General features: G+C 30.7%; 1 protein-coding gene across 2 annotated transcripts in view; it reads right to left on the bottom strand.

Annotated features, from left to right (window-relative positions):
• Nucleotides 1-521: 521 nt before the first annotated feature.
• The window catches only part of LOC117168343 (nuclear receptor subfamily 4 group A member 2), a 100562-nt gene continuing 83154 nt past the window's right edge, over nt 522-17929 (bottom strand). For both annotated transcript variants that reach the window (XM_033353921.1, XM_033353920.1), the window contains exons 3-8: nt 12595-12815; nt 11266-11820; nt 10827-11136; nt 10437-10745; nt 6792-7026; nt 522-1756 (exon numbers count right to left, since the gene is read on the bottom strand). In XM_033353921.1, the coding sequence (XP_033209812.1) occupies nt 1500-1756; nt 6792-7026; nt 10437-10745; nt 10827-11136; nt 11266-11820; nt 12595-12815 (1887 nt within the window). In that variant the 3' untranslated portion in view covers nt 522-1499. The remainder of the gene's footprint in view (nt 1757-6791; nt 7027-10436; nt 10746-10826; nt 11137-11265; nt 11821-12594; nt 12816-17929) is intronic.

Raw genomic sequence — 17929 nt, 5'->3', positions numbered from 1 at the left:
TGTTTCGTATTTTATTCCTCATTAAGTACAAAGGACCGCCGCTGGCAAGGGCCACCGAAATAATTCTGGCGACATCTAAGCTGCGTGAGGGGAAGTTCAGTAGTGGGGGTAAAGCAAACAGGTAGATGGCGACCAAATGAGCATCGCCCATCTGCTACTATGCTCTCGTTGTCGCTCAAGATTATTTTGCAAAAATTATGGCTGAATTTTCTGGAATGGTTGTATATCTTATAAAGGTAGAAATAGGAGTTCTCAGCGGACAAGTATCATAATATCGAGATATCTACCTTAGTTAGGAAAAGGCTCGGGCTTTCTTCGGGGTTAGCGAATCATTAGGTGGTTCAAGCATTAAAATAATTATTATCACAATCTCTTAACTAGAGCTACTTCGCAGCCTTGTACTCTGAATATTGCAGGAAGCGTGTGGGTCCAAGAAATGCCTTCGAAATAGAGCTAATTAATTTATATCGGTTATCGATTGCCTCGTCGATGCCATTCATTGAACCTATCGCTTTTTTTTCTTTTTTTTTCGCCAGAGTTTCGCCTCGAGACCATTGAGTCGACAATTGTAGCATAATTTCAGTTAGAGTATTGTTTCGTTTTTCTTGTGGCTTATGAAATTCTTAATCGAAGTTAATGTGGGCAGCCTGATTCAGGAATTTAGGATTACTCCTTCAATTCTCAATTCAGGTCCTCTGTAAAGCACAAAATCATCGTCGGTGAAGACGAACGTTCCATCGAACCGGAAACAAGGATTTACTGCTAGGGATGGGTGAATATCCGGTACCCGACACTTCTTAAATTAGTAGAAACTCGGTGAAAAATTACAAATAAGGGGACTTGAAATTGACAAAAGCAATTTACGATCTACGATCCTTAATAAAAATGTAACAAAGTCGTAAGAATATTCTGGTAACTTTCCAGGATGCGTAAAAAAAATTACTAGTCGTCATTATATAAAAACAGCCTTCCGGATATCCGGGCACATCCCTAACTAACACGGATTCTTTTAAATACCGTGCGATATATAATCTATATAAACATAAGCACTTTCATAGTATATATTATATATACCACCCTATTTTTTATAAACAAAGTAGATCGATCAAAGTTGATAATCTCAGATAGCTTTAGCGAGTATTTCGCGACGCCCGAACATCTCTCAAAGAGCACTTACTCATATACATTCTCGCCTTTTTCATTCATACTTCAATAGACAAATACTGATTCATTCATCTTGACAGACACACATTCTTGGTCTTTCTTCCTTCTTTCTATACATATATTTATATTATATCTCTTTCACATTCTTCACGGTGACTTGTCCGTAGAACGAAAATCAAATACTAGATGGACAACACACAGGGAACGGAAACACCGAAGATTTACTACGCAAGAATAGTCTACGAACTGAAGCAACTCAGGTACGGACAATGAAATCGTTTTAATCGATTATTGACCGAGTAAGAATGCCCTAGAGTGCTCGATTTACACTGGCTTTAAAAGGGCAAGGTGGCCATGAACATTTCTTCAATGAACGAAGGCGCTGGCGCAAGGTCTAACAACTTCAGATAGAAGATCCTCTGGTGACCTTGAACTGACAAACTTCGGAGTTCCGGAAGTTTACCAAGAAGTCGGGACAGGTAGTGGGCTTTTCTTTGCGCCTCTGCGTTGTAGGTCACGTGATCACGTAAAGAAGAGATTATCTTCATTTGAAGTTGCTCCACCTTTTGTGGTTCTCGAAGACCATGCCTTTCTACAAAAGATAAGATATTTAGGATTAGAATGGAAATCAGCACGAGAATTGCTTTGTGAGGTATAATAATTCGAGTACAATAATATAACTCCTGTTATAAGAAAAATTATATCCATTATGTACTGTTATTCAGTGCGTAAAAGTCTCGCTTACAATCTACGATTTTTTTTACTATGCGTCTTTTCAATTATTCGTGATGAGATTACTGAACATTAGTCATTTTTCAAGAGAATTTCTGAGAAAAATAGCATTATCCAGTATGTGCAGTCAACGCTATTTACCTTGCCGCGGATGGGACCATAGGGGAGTAATTTTCCTAGAAACGATGTTTCCCCACTCTCGAGTCTGATCTTTATGCATGGTGCTTGATGCATATTGTTTCACTCGCTACGTACGTTGCCACGCGGTAGTCTCACTTACATCTAATATTTATTTTACTGGCTTTTAGGATGTATTAGGAGTAATATCTCTATTAATTCAAGCAAAAAATAAAATGTTTAAATCAAGAAAGGTTTTCGAGTACCTAAAATCGATTTTTTTGCACACCTGCAGCGAATACATATTCACATATTCTAATTAGCCATTGCTGCACGCAGATGTTACCGATTATAATTTCATTGATTAAAAAAAATTTTAACAATTTAAAAATTTCAGGATTTTTGAAATTGAGTAATTTGGTATTTAACAAATTAATTTAAAAAGCGTTTGAAGAAAAGAATGTAAAATTAAAAAATTATTGTATGTACTTCAAATTGGAGACGGTAACGTTTGAAGCTTAAAAAAATACAAGAATAATTTATAATAGAGGAAGCAAGATTTAAGCAACTAAAATCAACATGCTTAAAAATTAATCGTTTCTGAATGAAATTTTGAAATTGGTATAACTTCAAATTGTCCAATTTAATGGTGCAAACTTTTAAGGAAGACCCATTTTTTAACTTTAACCATTTTAATTTTCAACGTCTAAAAACGGTCTAGTTTATAATTATTGTGCCCTATACGAATCATCATTACCTTGTAAATTTTATAGTTAAAAAAATGGAATATTATAATTGGAAATATAAAAAACTCAAACTGTTAAAAGTTAAAAGTTAGAATTGAAAAGAAATTTATTCAAGAGTTCAAAATGTAATAATTTGGAACATTAATTATTCAGAATGAAAGAACTTGCGATTAAACTATTTTCAAAATATTTGAATATAGTAGTTCTTTTTAATTATAATAATTAGGATGCAACAATTTCCAAAGTAGGTAAGTTACAATTTTAATCATTTTAACCTGAAAGCTTTCCAAATCGATCAATTTAAATATTTAAATGTCTGAAAAAGAATATTTGTGAAATTTTGGTGATACATTTTTTGATAATTTAAATCTAAATTAATGTTTGAAATTGTCGAATGTGAAATAAAGTTACTTCAGATTGTACAAAATTTACTTAGCTCTGAATAAAATTGAACAATGCCAAATATAGAGTGTTTTATATAAAAAATGCTATCAGAGATTGTTAAAAAATAACTTGAAATTCAAATGAAAATTAAAAAAATACTTTTAAAAACATGGAAATTGCGATTTAACTAATCTTCAGGGACGTCTCAAATTGAAGATGCGCCGGGAAGTTATAACAGAGTCTTTGACTCGGGCCCTCAATTGTGACAAAGAATACATTTTTCTATGTTATATCCTTCTTTTTCATACCAGTCATTTAAAAATAACAAAAATTAATAAATGTGGGTTTTTGAATCCCTATGCTTAAAGCTTTTGTTTTAGTCCAATTTTCCTTGAGCATGGTTCAAATTGAGGTATTTGACATATAGAATTGAGGGTCCGAATCGAAGATGCGATTATAATTTTCTGACGCCTAGAGTGGAGGGGGGGGGGGGGGGGGGGGGGGGGGGGGGGGGCGTCGCTTAAATTCAAGCGGTAAAGGGTCTCTCCACTCTGAGCACTAGATAGTTAAAAACGACTCTTCGATCCTGGCCCTAAATTGCGATAAAAATAAATTTTCTATGTTATAATCTTTGTTTTTATTTTAGTGGTTAAAAATTTAAAAGAAGTGACATTTTTGTTTTTGAGACCGCTGTTATAACATTGTCTATGTTATTTTTTGTATTCTTTTAAGTCGGTGTTTGAAAAATAATGAAAATGAAGACGTTTATCGAATCCTGCAGCCTATGAAACCCTTCCTTGAGCGTGCTTGCCGACCTCTTTTGAGTTTGATTTTTTTTTGTTAGAAAGTTTGGCCTTCACTTAATATTTGAAGAGGCATGCAATAGCAGTACTTTGAAATTAATATGAGGATGATTACATAGCAATCATGTGGGTCTTGGTCGCGATGCAAGATTCGTCATTTTTCTCGAACTTTCTTTCTCCAGGCTTGATTCTCGACGGATCCTTCAATTGAAGAAGCCATCGCATCGATATCGCGTGTTAAAGCGATTGCCGTCGGACGTTGCGGTTTCGTAATGCACGTCTTCAATAAATAACCCGGCGACGCTCGATTAATTTTCGAACTCGCCGAGAGAAACCGAATTGCAAGTGTGCTTGCCTACACACGCTCGTATCCATCTATCAGTGCCGAAATATGATGAATTTTTCAACTGCACGAAACAACTTGACGATTGTATAAATAATCGTTCAAAAATATGATCAATCCCCTATGAAAAAATAGTATAGGAAAATCATTATAGGACTACAATAATTTTCCTATCATTTTTTGACGATCATGGGTATAATCATAGGAAAAAATATTGGAAAATAATTACAGAAACGTATTTATAGAAATTAATCACATAAAAATATTTAAATAGTTTATGCAAAAAGTTTAGGATATTTCATAGTTCCTAAGTCTCATTTTACCCACAATGTTAAATGAAACTTTTTTTAAATATGTAAATTTTTATGTACTGTTGTGTGAGTAGTTCAAAATCAATTATTAACTTATAATTTTTTCTACTTTTTGCACTAATTATTTCAATATTTTCATACTACTTAAATTTATGATTCTTTTCCTATAATTTTTATTTTTATTTTCCTATAATTGCGAAATAGTTATAGGAAATTCATTTTAGGAAAATAATTATAGGCCAATAATAATTTTTATATAATACTTTTTCATCAATAAATTATTATTCTTTTTAGATAAATATTCAAAGGAATTCCGAAAATGTTTAAACATTTTTGAGTTAACATATTTTGTGTTGATTTGTGACGTACGAGGGGAGGGGTAAACACAGAATGCGACATAACACATAAAATATATAAATGTGAATGCAATACTTTTTACATGATTGAGAAAAATTAAATTTGGTGATTTTATTTTACAAGCAAACAATTTAAATTTACACTGCACACTCTTTTCCAGGATTCTCTCCTTTTTCCGTTTTTGAAAAAAATTTCTCTTTTTCCCCTGTTTCAAGAAACTTCCGCTTTTACTCGTTTTATTTTTTCTTAAATGAGAAACTAATTTATTATAATCCAATAAAAAAGTCCAACTGACTTGAAAGTTAATTATTTTTTAATTGCAAAGTCCACTATTATGTTCTTGATTCAGAATTCATCTCTTTTGGTAAAAAATTTTACTATTAGGTTGCAGATTTAATTGTCTTGTTAAAAATTCAATTTACATTTTGATTGAAACCCAATTATTAAATATTAAAATTCAATCACTCTATTTTTTGTTAAAAAATGATAATTTTAGTTGAAAATTCGCGTGTACAATTTGTTATTTAGAATTAATCTTTGTTGATTTAAAATTCAATAACTTGGTGGAAAGTTGAACTACATTCTTAAAAATTAATTTTATTGGTTAAAAATTGAACTGTTTTCTTGAAAATTCGTTTCTTTTTATTTCAAAATAATTTTTTAAACTATAGTGTAGGCCTTTTTCGGTTTTGCATATTTTATTAAACAATCGCAAATACGTTTCGACTCGGATACGAGTCCTTTTCGAGGCACAATTCTCACATTCTCACTAATGAATAAGTTGTAATATATAATGAATTAAATTATAATAAAAATAAAAACAATATGAAATAACACAATAAAAAGATGAAGTATTTAGTTAAAAATGACTTTTTGGGTTGAAAATTCTATTACATTTGTAAAAAATTTAATAGTTTGGTTAAGCATTTATAGTATTGGTAAATTCGACTTTCTCTAATTAAAAATAAAAATATTTTTTTGGTTAATATATCGACTATTACATTTTTCGTAAAGAATCATTATTTTTTGTTTTACAAACTTAATTGTTTGGTTCCAAGTTCAACTATTTTGCTGAAAATTTAATTATTTTGTTGAAGATTCAACTGTTTTGTTGAAAAGTTTGTCAAAGTTAATTCAACTATTTGATTGAAAAATCATCATTTTTGGTCGTAAATTTATTCTTTCTGGCTTAAAAATCAACTTTTTAAAAAGATTGGAATTTTCAGCCTGGAAGCTCAACTTTTTTGTTGAAAATTCATCTCTTTTAGTAGATACTTTTTTTCGTTAAAAATTCAACTACACTTTGTTGAAAATGGATCTACTTCGTTACGAATTTATTTTATGAGTTGAAGATTCATCATGTGAGTTAAAAATTTGCCTCTTCGGTTAAAAAAATAACTAATTGTTGGAAAATGAAGTCATTTTTAGTTGAAAGTTAATAATTCATCTTTTTGGGTAAAAATTCACTTATACTTGGTTCAAGGTTGAACTAATTTGTTAAAAACTCTTTTTTAGTTAAAGATTCATAATTTTAGTTCAAAATTCATCTCCTTGCTTGAGAAATAAACTATTTTCTTAAAACTTCGTTTTAAATTGAATTTAATATGGTAACTGCAATAATATTATCTAAAGGAATGTATTCCCCTGTTTTTGAGAAAAATCTCCCTATTTTCGCTGTTTTGAGAGCTAGGTTCTTAGATCTGTAAGGTCTGTTAAAATATTATGTTTGCGTATCTTGTGTCTAATTTAGGCGTTTATCAAATGAAATCGAAGACAAAATTTTGCCATAAAAGGTGAAGTAACGTAGTTTATTTTAAATTTGTTTTTTACTAACCAGTAACGAGCGTGAGAGCGCAAAGACAGGCAAAGGCGCTAATATCAACATCGAGGGCATGAAGACCTTGACAAAAGTCCATTATTCCTTGAAGCCAGTCGCCAAAACATTTTTCACATTGATCTCGTGTGAGGACTACTCCATTGCAAAAAGTCAACCGGGTGTCATCCACTTTTGTACGATACGCCAGCCTTAGTACAAAAAGTTCCAGGCTCGCAGAAAGGAAGAGGAATTTCTGTAATAAATATAAAAAATTATTTAAATTGAAAGATATTCAGGAAGTAAATTTTGATATTTTCTTATAGTCACTGCACTATCATCTTAATTTATGCTTTGTTAAACTACACTTATTGTATTGGGATTATAAATTAGGTTTTGAACATTTATCAACATTTCAGAACTTTCCTTTCTTTATTCTTCAGTAAAAAGAATTTCAAAAAGTTTAAAATAAACAAATGTGGGCGGATTTTTTAAAGTTGCAAATTCGAATTTAAAAAAAAGGCGAGATACAAAAAAGCTTGACGGAGCAAAACTGTTTTTATTTAAATGCGCTAAAAAAAGTTTCTTTTGAACTTTTAAATATTTCGCCTCGTTTTCGAAATACGTATAATATGAATTTTTCCTAAAATTACTTTTCTACTCTCTGAAATTTTTTCGAAAATTATATATATTTTTTATTAATTAAAAGAAATAATCATATCGTATCGTTTCACAATAATATTGTCATATAAACCGCGACATTAAATGTTTAGGTGTTATTTAATAGGAAACCAATACAAAAATTTGCATTAATGTTCAGACGAAATTTTTTTTTGGCAAAACGGGAATAAAAAAGGATTTAATGAATTATTAAAACTTATTATATCATATAGGTATTTTGTAAATATTAATCGAAATTGCTCTCTAACAGTAGCGCTTCGAAGAATCTATTGAACACTTTAGCACTTTCTACTGATAAAAATACATAAGAAAAAATTTAAGAAGACAAAAGATTGAAAATTAGATGAACAATAGAATGTTTATATAAAAAGTGCATGTATTATTAAAAAGATAATTTTTATCAATAGATAGATTTTGACTCCTTATTCTCTGAATTTCTTTTTTATATAAATGCAAACACATTTAACAGAACCCAAAAAGAAAATTAAACATTTTTTGGTTGAGAGTTCATAATCTTTGGTTTAAAATTATTTTATTTTGTTGAAAATTATATTAATTGTTTGAAAATTTAATTATTAGATTGAAAGTTTCTTTATTTTATTTAAGAAGTAATTGTTTTGTTGAAAAAGCGTTTGTTTGGCTTTGAAATTCAATAATTTGGTTGAAATATTTTTTCTTTCTTGACTCAAAAATCTTTTGTGATTGGAAAATCCACTACTTTTTTGAAAATTCGTCTTATTGTCTTGAAAATTAAATAATTTAGTTGCAATTTTTTTCTTTAGTGTATTCAACTATTTTTTATTTAGAATTAAATTTCTTTGGATAGAAATTCTTTTGTGCTGAGAATTTTTCTTTCATGGTTTTAAATTTTATTCATATTTTCTCAAAAGTTTGTTGTTGTTGGTTATTCATCATCTTACGTTAGTTGAAACTTCATCTCTTTGGTTGAAAGTTTAACTATTTCGTTGAAAATTGATTTTTTTGGGTTTAAGATTCCACTATGTAGTTTATAACTAACTTTTTTGTTAACAATTCAAATATTAGGATTCAAAATTGAACCATTTTTTATTTTAAATTATAATCTTTTGTTGTTGAAATATCAACAATAAACAATGCATCTCTTTGGTTGAAAAGTTTACACTCTTTCGAAATTGAAACTTTTTAATGTAACATTTTTCGTTAAGAATTCATCTTTCATGGTTGAAAACTCAACTACATAATTGGTTGAGAATTTTATTATTTTTTTAAAAATCAACAATTTTTTTTAAAATCACGTTTTGGATGTAATTAAACAACTTTGTATAAAATTAATATTTTTGATTTAAAAATTAATTTTGTTGATTGGAAATTTATCATTTTATTTAAAAATTCAACTTTTTCGTTGAAAAGTTACATGTTTTGTTTAAAATTAGTCTTTTGTGTTGGAAATTAGACTATTTAGTTCAAAATGAACTTTTTGGATGAAAGTTCATATTTATCATTTCATTATTATTTACTTTATTTTATCATTTTTAGTCAAAATGTCAAATATTACATTTTCTGCTGAGATTAAATCTTTTTTGGCTGAAAATTTAACTACTTAGTTAAAAGGTAAACAACTTTGTTCAACATTTTTTTTTGCTTGAAGATACATCATTTTATTTGAAAACTGAACTCTCCGGTTGAAAATTTACCTTTTAGTTCGAAATTAACTTTTCTGTTGACAGTTCATATTTTAAATTTCAATATTATTTACTTTATTTTAGGATTTTTAGTAAAAATGTCCAATATTACATTTTCTGCTGAGAATGAATATTAAACAAAAATTTAACTACTTAGTTAAAAGGTGAACAAGTTTGTTAAACATTTTTCTGGGAAGAAAAATCTAGGGTTGAAAAATCTAGTATATTATTAAAAATTCGTATTTTTGATGAATTCAACTGTTTTTTTTATTCGTAATAAAAATATTTTTCGGTTAAGAATTCATCTAAGTTAAAAGTTAAACTACTTTGTTCAACTTTAATTTTTCTAGTTGAAGATTCATCGATTTAGTTGAAATTCGTCTTTTGTTTTAGAAAATTAATCTTTTTTGTTGAAAATTTAACATAAAGCGCTTACCATTTACAAAATTAGCAAATAAATCGTTAAGGAAATATTTGGAATTGACGCCATCAAAAAGAATATCTTTCAAAACGTCTTCTTGTCTAATGTCTTGAATTTCTGTTTATGATTCTTTAAAAATTAATTAGGCCCTTGTAAAAAAAGAGGAAAATCAAGGCGAAATTCTCAATTTTTGGTGTTTGAGGGCATTTTTCAAATTTAAGGTAAAAAAAGGGGATTAGGTAAAGAAGGGTGTGTACTGTGATACCTAAAATCCTGTAAAAAATTTGTTTGCTCCTTATACTATTACCATTCTCATGTCTTCATCTATAAAAATTGGAATCCCTATTTGAACTATCAGACTCAGGTATTGCGTGAATCAAAATTGAATCGCGGTGGAATGTCTTTGAGGGTGTTCGTGACCGGTGAAGATGAGTTGGAAAGGCTCGAACACACTCGAGCAAGTCAGCTATTCCTATTCGTGAATCGAATAGCGGGTGTCGTCAAGTCGAAACTGTTCGAAGCTCGTCAAGAGTGACCTTTTAGAAAATGTACGAGGTATCGATCCTCGCATGTGAGACCAGGCCATCTAAATCTAAGAGCCTATGGTGTGCGGATTAACTGTTCCGATGCTATGTTTATTACAAATAGAAGATATACTACCTACCTTAGATAACTTATTATTTCATTTTTATCTGTATTCATTCTTAGGATAATTTACTAGACCCGTACCTGAAACTGTAGAAGCCCATCAATTACAGAGCTGTTTCTTCTTTTTTATGACCCGGTCTCACACTTTCCTTACAAGTTTAGCATAGTAAATTAATTAAGAAAGGTCAATTAACTCCAGAAGAGGAAGCTTCCAGACATTTTTTTATGGAAATAATTATGAAGAAAATGACTGACCTGATCTTCAGGTGTCAGGTCAAGAAACCCAGGTATTTTTTCAGCAAAGTTCCTGATGACATCAACTGAAGAAGTTAACAGGTTGTAAAATTGCTGAGTCTTCTCTGGTTCTGTCATTGGTGGTTCACCAGGGGATGGATCTCGACACTGGGAAAAATCGCGATTTGAGCGATCAGGAGTTGTGTCAACATGAGCACGAACGAGGGCCGTGATTAGTGAAACTGGGGGACTCGGTGGTGATTCCTGGGGCGATTTTGGCTTAGAAGGGAGTCGACCTCGGCGTCCTTTCAAAGAGTCTGTCCTCACAACCTATTCAAATAAATGAACAAATAGGTTTTAATTACAATTTCACAAAAAGGGTCTAAAAATTGAAGTTTAAAAAATATTTACCTCCTTGACCATGCCAACTAAGAGGCACTTCTGGAAGCGGCAAAACTGGCAACGATTTCTTCGGCGTTTGTCAACAGGACAAGCTTTTTCGGCAAGACAGACATACTTGGAGCCTTTCTGCACTGTCCTTTTGAAAAATCCTTTACAACCCTCGCAAGTTCGAACTCCATAATGTTGGCATGCTGCGGTATCGCCACATACGGCACATAATTGGCTCGGACTTGGTGGTGCTCGTTCACCACCAGGAGATGGTGATCCTGTCGTTGAACTTGCCGAACCACTACCTCTCAGTTTTGGCGATTCGCTACTGCTGTAATTAGGAAACAGATAATAGGGAATGGTAAAATTACTCTTCTCTCCAAGACCTTTTCAAAGATACCCACATTGTTGGGGTTTTCTGATAATTAAATAAATGCTTGTAAGTTTGATGAAAATTCACCTCGTGGACTCGGACCTTTGAGGTGGTAAGGATGATCTTCGTAGACGTGGGGTTCCAGGAACGACAACCGTGCTACCAACAGCAGTTCGAAAATCAGTTGGCGTGGCTGGTGATGTCCCGCTTCCGGTAACACTGGCTGGAGGTCCATAAACAAGAGGTACTGCTGCATAAGGCGATTCTGGATGATTCGTTGGTGTAGGAACTGCAGCAGGCGTTGGTGCTGATTCCGTGGAAAAGAATTCCATGTGGTGATGATGTGTTTGTTGTGGTTGATGAAGGTGGGACGGCTGCTGTTGAGGATGATGGTGATTTACAGGGTGCTGTTGATGATGGTGTGGTGGTGGCTGTTGGGGATGGGGTGGATGGTGTGGTTGGTGTTGGTTATGGTGGTTTTGGTAGGATACTGCTTGGGAAAAGTCTGGTGTAAATGAAGTTCCCGTGCATGGGTAAACTTCATCGTAACAGTCTTCATCCATCTTGATCCCCAGACTTTGAAGCTCTTGGCGATATCGTTGAACTGTGTATGTCTCTTCAAAACTAGGGAGCGGAGTCGGACTGGAAATATAGAATGAAAATATTTTTATTAAATTAATTTCTTTCTGAAAAAAGATTCTCTATTTTCGCTCCGCTGGGAATCGAACCGCAAGAACTTCCGATTTCCAGTGAGGTGTTTTCCCATTAAGCTACTAGAGAGATCAAGAGAAGAATCCTTTTTCAGAAATACACGTATTATTATTCCAGGTGTTAGAAGTCAAATTTATTAAGAAATCTGTATTATCATCAGAAAATAATCGAAATGCTCAACGTCTTTACAGACTAGTTGGAGCTAAGAATTAAACATTGTTTTAATTAAATTTTTTCTGAAAATAGATATTCTCCTTTCATTCCGCTGTGAATAGAATCACAGAACTTCCCAGCGAAGCGAAAAGAGAATATCTATTTTCAGAAAAAATTAATGAACAAATTTGTTAATTTCTAGCTTCTTCTAGTCTGTAAAGACGTTAAGAAATTCTATTATTTTCTGATGATAATGAAGATTCCTTGAAATATTTCTATTAGGTTTTTATTAAATAATAATTATAACATTAATCAGAGATGGTTTTAGATTGCAATATCAAAAATCTGTCTATTCAAACTATTTAAACTAAAGATTTAAAAAAACTTGATGACAAAAGTGTGTACTCTGTTATAGAAAGAATTGGACAGTTTACGATATTTTAAAAATTAGAACAAAAAAATTAAAAAAGAAGACGATAGAAGAGAAGAATATTTAGTAAAAAAAGATGGTTTAAAAAAAACTATGAAGACAATTTTGTAAAATAGATATACCTTAATGAGTCCGCTTGCACGTCTCCGGGGAGGGGTGGTGGTTGAGAATGAACGGTATGCTGATTTTGCGAGGGTGGATCCTCAGAGTTATTAACGTCCTGAGGGTTACCTAGCTGCAATTCCGGAAAAGGATCAAGCTCTTCTGGCAGACTTCCGGCATCCGTGGAGTCCGTGTAAGCGCCGCTTAGCAAATCCGCGAAACTACTGCATCCGAAAGGACTCTAAAACATAAAGAGGATATCTCACGTTATGTAAATGCAGAATCACACGCCCAAAAATCTGTCAAGACATGGAAAATAGGGTGATTTTTCAGAAAATAAAGGAAAATAGGGGGAAATTTTTTTAAAATTACAATTAAAGCATAGATACCATATTAAATTTAATATCAAACACTTGAGATTCCAAGTAGAAATATATTGCACTTTCAAAAACATAGTTGAATTTTCAATTTAAAAAAATTTAAGATATAAGAAAAAAGTTTATTTGATCCAAATAGTTGAATTTTTGACTAAAAAGGCTCAAAATTCAACTAAACATTGAATAGTTAAATTTTTAGTTACACAAATTAATCTTAATCAAATAAAATGATTTTTTAGCATAGCAGTTCCTCGTTTTACCAAGTAGTTTAATTTTCAACTAAAAGCGATCATTTTTCAGCCAAAATAGAAAAGTTAAATTTGCAGTTTAAAAAATTCATATCAAGCCAAAAACATGAATTTTCCAAAAAAAAATTTAATAGTCTACAAGTGAAATCGAATTTTAACAAAGTATTTCCATTTTTAACAAAGTGGTTAAGTTTACAAATAATAAAGATAATTTAAAAAAATTAAATTTTTAATGAAATAATATAATCATTAACCAAGTTGATAAAAGAAAAACCAAAAATGTACTAAAAGACTTTTAAATAAAAAATAATTGACTTTCCACCAAGCAGAATTTAAATTTCTTCTTCTGTTCGATTAATTCAGTCCGCATTTAAGAGAAAAAAACAATTCACCTATTCTATCTGTCTTGTGTTCAACGTGAAATTGTACAGAAATTTGAAAAAGGATGAAATTGTATCCTAAGGCGACTGACCCAGTGAACGGAACGGTCACTATGTGAACACTTTACAGTCACTTAATTGCATAACTGTCCCATTCACGCGGTCCGTTAGAGTAAAACTAAACGTTTTAATAATTCTCTAAATCCGAATTAGTAGAAATTTTACCAATGCAATTATTAAAATTGTGTCCGATTTCTGAATTATTAATTGTATAATCTTGTACTAAATTAATTGGTAAGATTCATGTAACTAAATGAATTAGTAAGGGGATTGTACTAATTTGCTAAGTAGTATTAACGTACTATTTCAATTAGCAATAAATTGCTAGGGAATCATAATTTTTAAAAAATACTTTCTGCTGGTTTTTGAGTTTTAATTATGAAAGCTTAATGTTTCCTAAATATATATTCTGAGTTTTATTGTTATATGAATAAAAATAGTTAAATAAGAACAAAATATATTACAAATTTAAATAATACATATATTTTTTATTTTCTAAACGAAACACAGTAATGCTTCTTGATGTATAAGTCAGTGTCCCAATGATTAAACTAAATTTAAATAAGTCAGATAAGTGAAGGGAATTTATTGAAACCATGTAAGTACTGCAGAGAAAAATATGTAAGGGAAGCAAAACAGCGTTTTCAAAAATTTATGCATTGAAACTAATAGATTTTTATAAAACCGTTTATATCAAATAAAATGGAAATTTTTATTAGATCATTTTTAATGAAAAAATGTAGTTTTTAAATTGATGAATCGAATGACACTATTGGTTTTTACATATAGCACAATAAAAAAAATTAAAAGTAAAAATTTTCTTTACAAAAATGTGCGATACAATTGTAGAGAATTTTGGAGCCAAGAAAATGTGTTTTAAAAAAGTGGCACTAACATAATTTGGTGAAAAACCCTTTAAGTATAAGCTCATTCTGAATATACAGTTGAAAGTAAATGGCGTCTCTCATATAGCGCAAGCGTATGCATGTTGCTGCTTCCATGATGACCTTTGCTCGTCTCGCGCTTTTTCGTTTGTCAATAAGTGGATTCTGACTGCAATTTATTGCAAGTTAAGTGATTTTGGTCACTGATATTATTATTTTTAGTGTCTCTTTAATTTCTTTAAAATTCAATAGTTTTAGTTTAATATTGAAGAATAAATTAATAGTTTAAATGTAACTGAGAAAGTGTCCTTGAAAAAAGTTGGGTCAATTAAAATGTATTTTTAGAAAAAATAAACATTGTCGAGGCTTATCGTGTGCAGAAATTGACAAACATATTGCATGATCAGCAGACTTGCCTTAATTCTAAGGAATATTTATGAGTTTTTCTTGTCCTCAAATTAAAAATAATATTAAAGTGTTAAAAACATACGGCTTAGTATGGTTAGTAGATACAGTTATTTTATTTATTTGGTCGATTATATTTATACATTGAATTAGTTGATTTTTACGAATTAGCAGTGAAAGTATTTGCACTATTTGAATTAGTAGAAAACTACTGCCAATTAGTAGTTTTTAACTAATTAAGATTCAGAAAGCAAACTAATTGAACATTTTACGTAATCTGAAGGTGAAAATATTCTTTGAATTAAATATATTCTAGATTCGCTCGTAAGCTTCAGGAAGTTTTTTTCCTGCAACCTTTAAATGAAAACTTATTTGAAGTGGTATGAATGGAACGATGAAAAAAAGGATCAGGAAATCTGCTTGTTTTTATGATTGAAGTCGCAAATATAGGAAAAGAAAATAAAACCGTGAAGGGGTAAAAAATGAAGGAAGGAAGGAAGGAGAATCAGGGTGGATATTCAATTTGTGGCGGCGGTTCCGCTTCTGCTTGACATTTTGCTGATCGCTCCTCTGGGAATCCCCAGGTTGAAGTCCCTGAATCATGACTGAGTAAGGAATGGAGGAGGGTTTTCTGAACATCCTCATCGATCGGGGAGAATTGTCTTCTTCCTTTTGTTATTTAGTGATTGAATTTTCGCTGACCTGTTTACATGAGAAGCGTGCGCTGGGTATGCATTGTGTTTAATTGGTTGTTGCATTATAATTTATAAAACGCGTAGAAACAGGTTATAGGACGGCTTGAGGATCCGGGTACGTAGGCTGGTATGCAGATGTCGGGGGACAAGAAAGAAGAGTACTGATTCCTGCGCGATGTGCGATGTCGAAGAGAAAGAAAAAGGTACAAGATTCGATGTTCAGGGTGAGAGGTGCAGTCTATGTAACGGCTCAGCGAAGTGCGGATTCCGGCGGGATTGTTAGTTCTTTTTTCTAATGCAATCAAGCGATTGTTAGTAAACACTGGAACTCGGCTGCGCAACACCAGATATTTACGTCCACGTATTTCTCACGAGAGAAGAACATACCTTGAGCATGATTAAGAAAAAGGAAAAGAAAATCAGGGAATAGGGTTGTTTCACAAGTCAGATAACATTTTTTTAATTCTTGGATCCTGTGGCGCCCACGTTTGAGCAAAATGTAATGAAATAGACAACAAACAAGTGCTAGGTGTTCGTTTATAATTTTTTTCTATCGCAATTTAGTAATTAAAATATAAATTTGATATTGATGCGAAATTTTTGTATTTCATAATATCTATTATCTATAATAATAGAAAAGAAAAGCAAGGATAATATTTTTCAAAATAGATTAAAATTTATATTTGAAATTAAGAATCTTCAATAAAAAAGAATTTTTATTAATTCGTTCAATCTTCAACCAAAAAATATGAATCCGAACAGACAAAAAAAAGAATTTTTATTACCAACTAAAAAAGATTGTAATTTTGAATATAAAACAGTTGAATTCAACCGAAAAAGTCAAATTTTCAAAAAAGAGTTCTATTTTTAACTAAAAAAGATTAAATTTTTAACAAGAAGATTAATATTCTACCAAAAAATATAAATTTTTACCCAAAAATGGAATGGATACATTTTCTGCAAAAAAAATTTAACTAAAAATAAAAAATTTCAACCAAAGAGATGAATTTTCAAAATAAAATGATGAACCATCAACCAATAAATTAATTTATAATTGAATAGTTAAATTCTTAACGATTGGCACTTCGCGCCAAGTTTGAGTGCGCCTGGGTCGCCCGGGTACGCTCTCACGCTTCGCGTTCGTTTTCGTATATTTAATGAGTACACTTTAACTATACGTTTTTTCAAATTCGTCAATACTATAACTTAAATTGAAAACTGTGATTTAAACTTCTGAGGAATTTCAGCCATAAATTGTAACTGCAATTTTTTTCGATTTTTTTTTTAAAGAAGGTTCTCAAAGCACCTGCAACTGTGACTACTACATTCATAATAGTTTCGAAAAACATATATTTTATATCTAGTAGAAATTTGGATTGATATTTCTTAATCTATTAAGTATTTTTTTTCCCTTTTTTTGAAAATTTTTAAAATATTTAAAAGCATCTAACTTTTTGAATTTGTATCGAGTTCAAAAATGCCGTTAAGATAATTTGCAAATATTTTTGACGTGTATCAGAAAATTTGACACAAATTTCTAAAACTCATAAAAAATCTTCATTTAAATTTTGAAAAAGCTCTAGCTATTGAATTTTTGTTTAACACAAAAATTTAGCTCACATAGTTTCTAAATACATTTAATATCTAGTGACGAAATAAAATGAAATTTTCTAATCTTTTAGAAAAATAGTTTTTTTTCTATTTTTCTAAACATTTAAAAAATTTTGAAAATTTTATAACATCTAATTTTCATCGAAATTGAAAATTTTATTTTAACAATTTGCAAGTCTTCTACCCATCTATAAGAAACTTTGATAAAAATTTCCAAAATTTGAAAAGAAAAAATTTTCAAATTTTGTAAATGCTCCAAATTTTTTTATTTTGATAAGAAATATCTGCTTAACGAACTCAACCTTCATTTTGGAAACCTTAAGAAGTGTATCAAGGGCTGACTCGATTGGACACAACCTTCAAAAGTTAACGTGGCTACAACATTCAGGTAAACAGACATACAGACAGACAGATACCGATAAAATTTTATGATTTTCGGATACTGCATGTGCCGAAACATAAAGATCCGTTAAAAACCAGAGATCGAAAATTTGGACGATTACATTACACTCTTATGAATGAGAATGTAGAAAGACGAATTTTCAATAAAATGATGTATCTTCACCAAAAAACATGAAAAAAAGAGTTGAACTTTCAACAGAGTAGTTAAGTTTTTATTAAAACATATCACTCTTAACTAAAAGTGTAATTTAGTTCATATTTCAATAAACAAATATTTTTATGTCTACTAAAAA

The sequence above is a fragment of the Belonocnema kinseyi genome, chromosome 2 (assembly GCF_010883055.1).
Source record: "Belonocnema kinseyi isolate 2016_QV_RU_SX_M_011 chromosome 2, B_treatae_v1, whole genome shotgun sequence".
Classification (NCBI taxonomy): domain Eukaryota; kingdom Metazoa; phylum Arthropoda; class Insecta; order Hymenoptera; family Cynipidae; genus Belonocnema; species Belonocnema kinseyi.
This window is presented reverse-complemented; position numbering and strand designations above follow the sequence as displayed.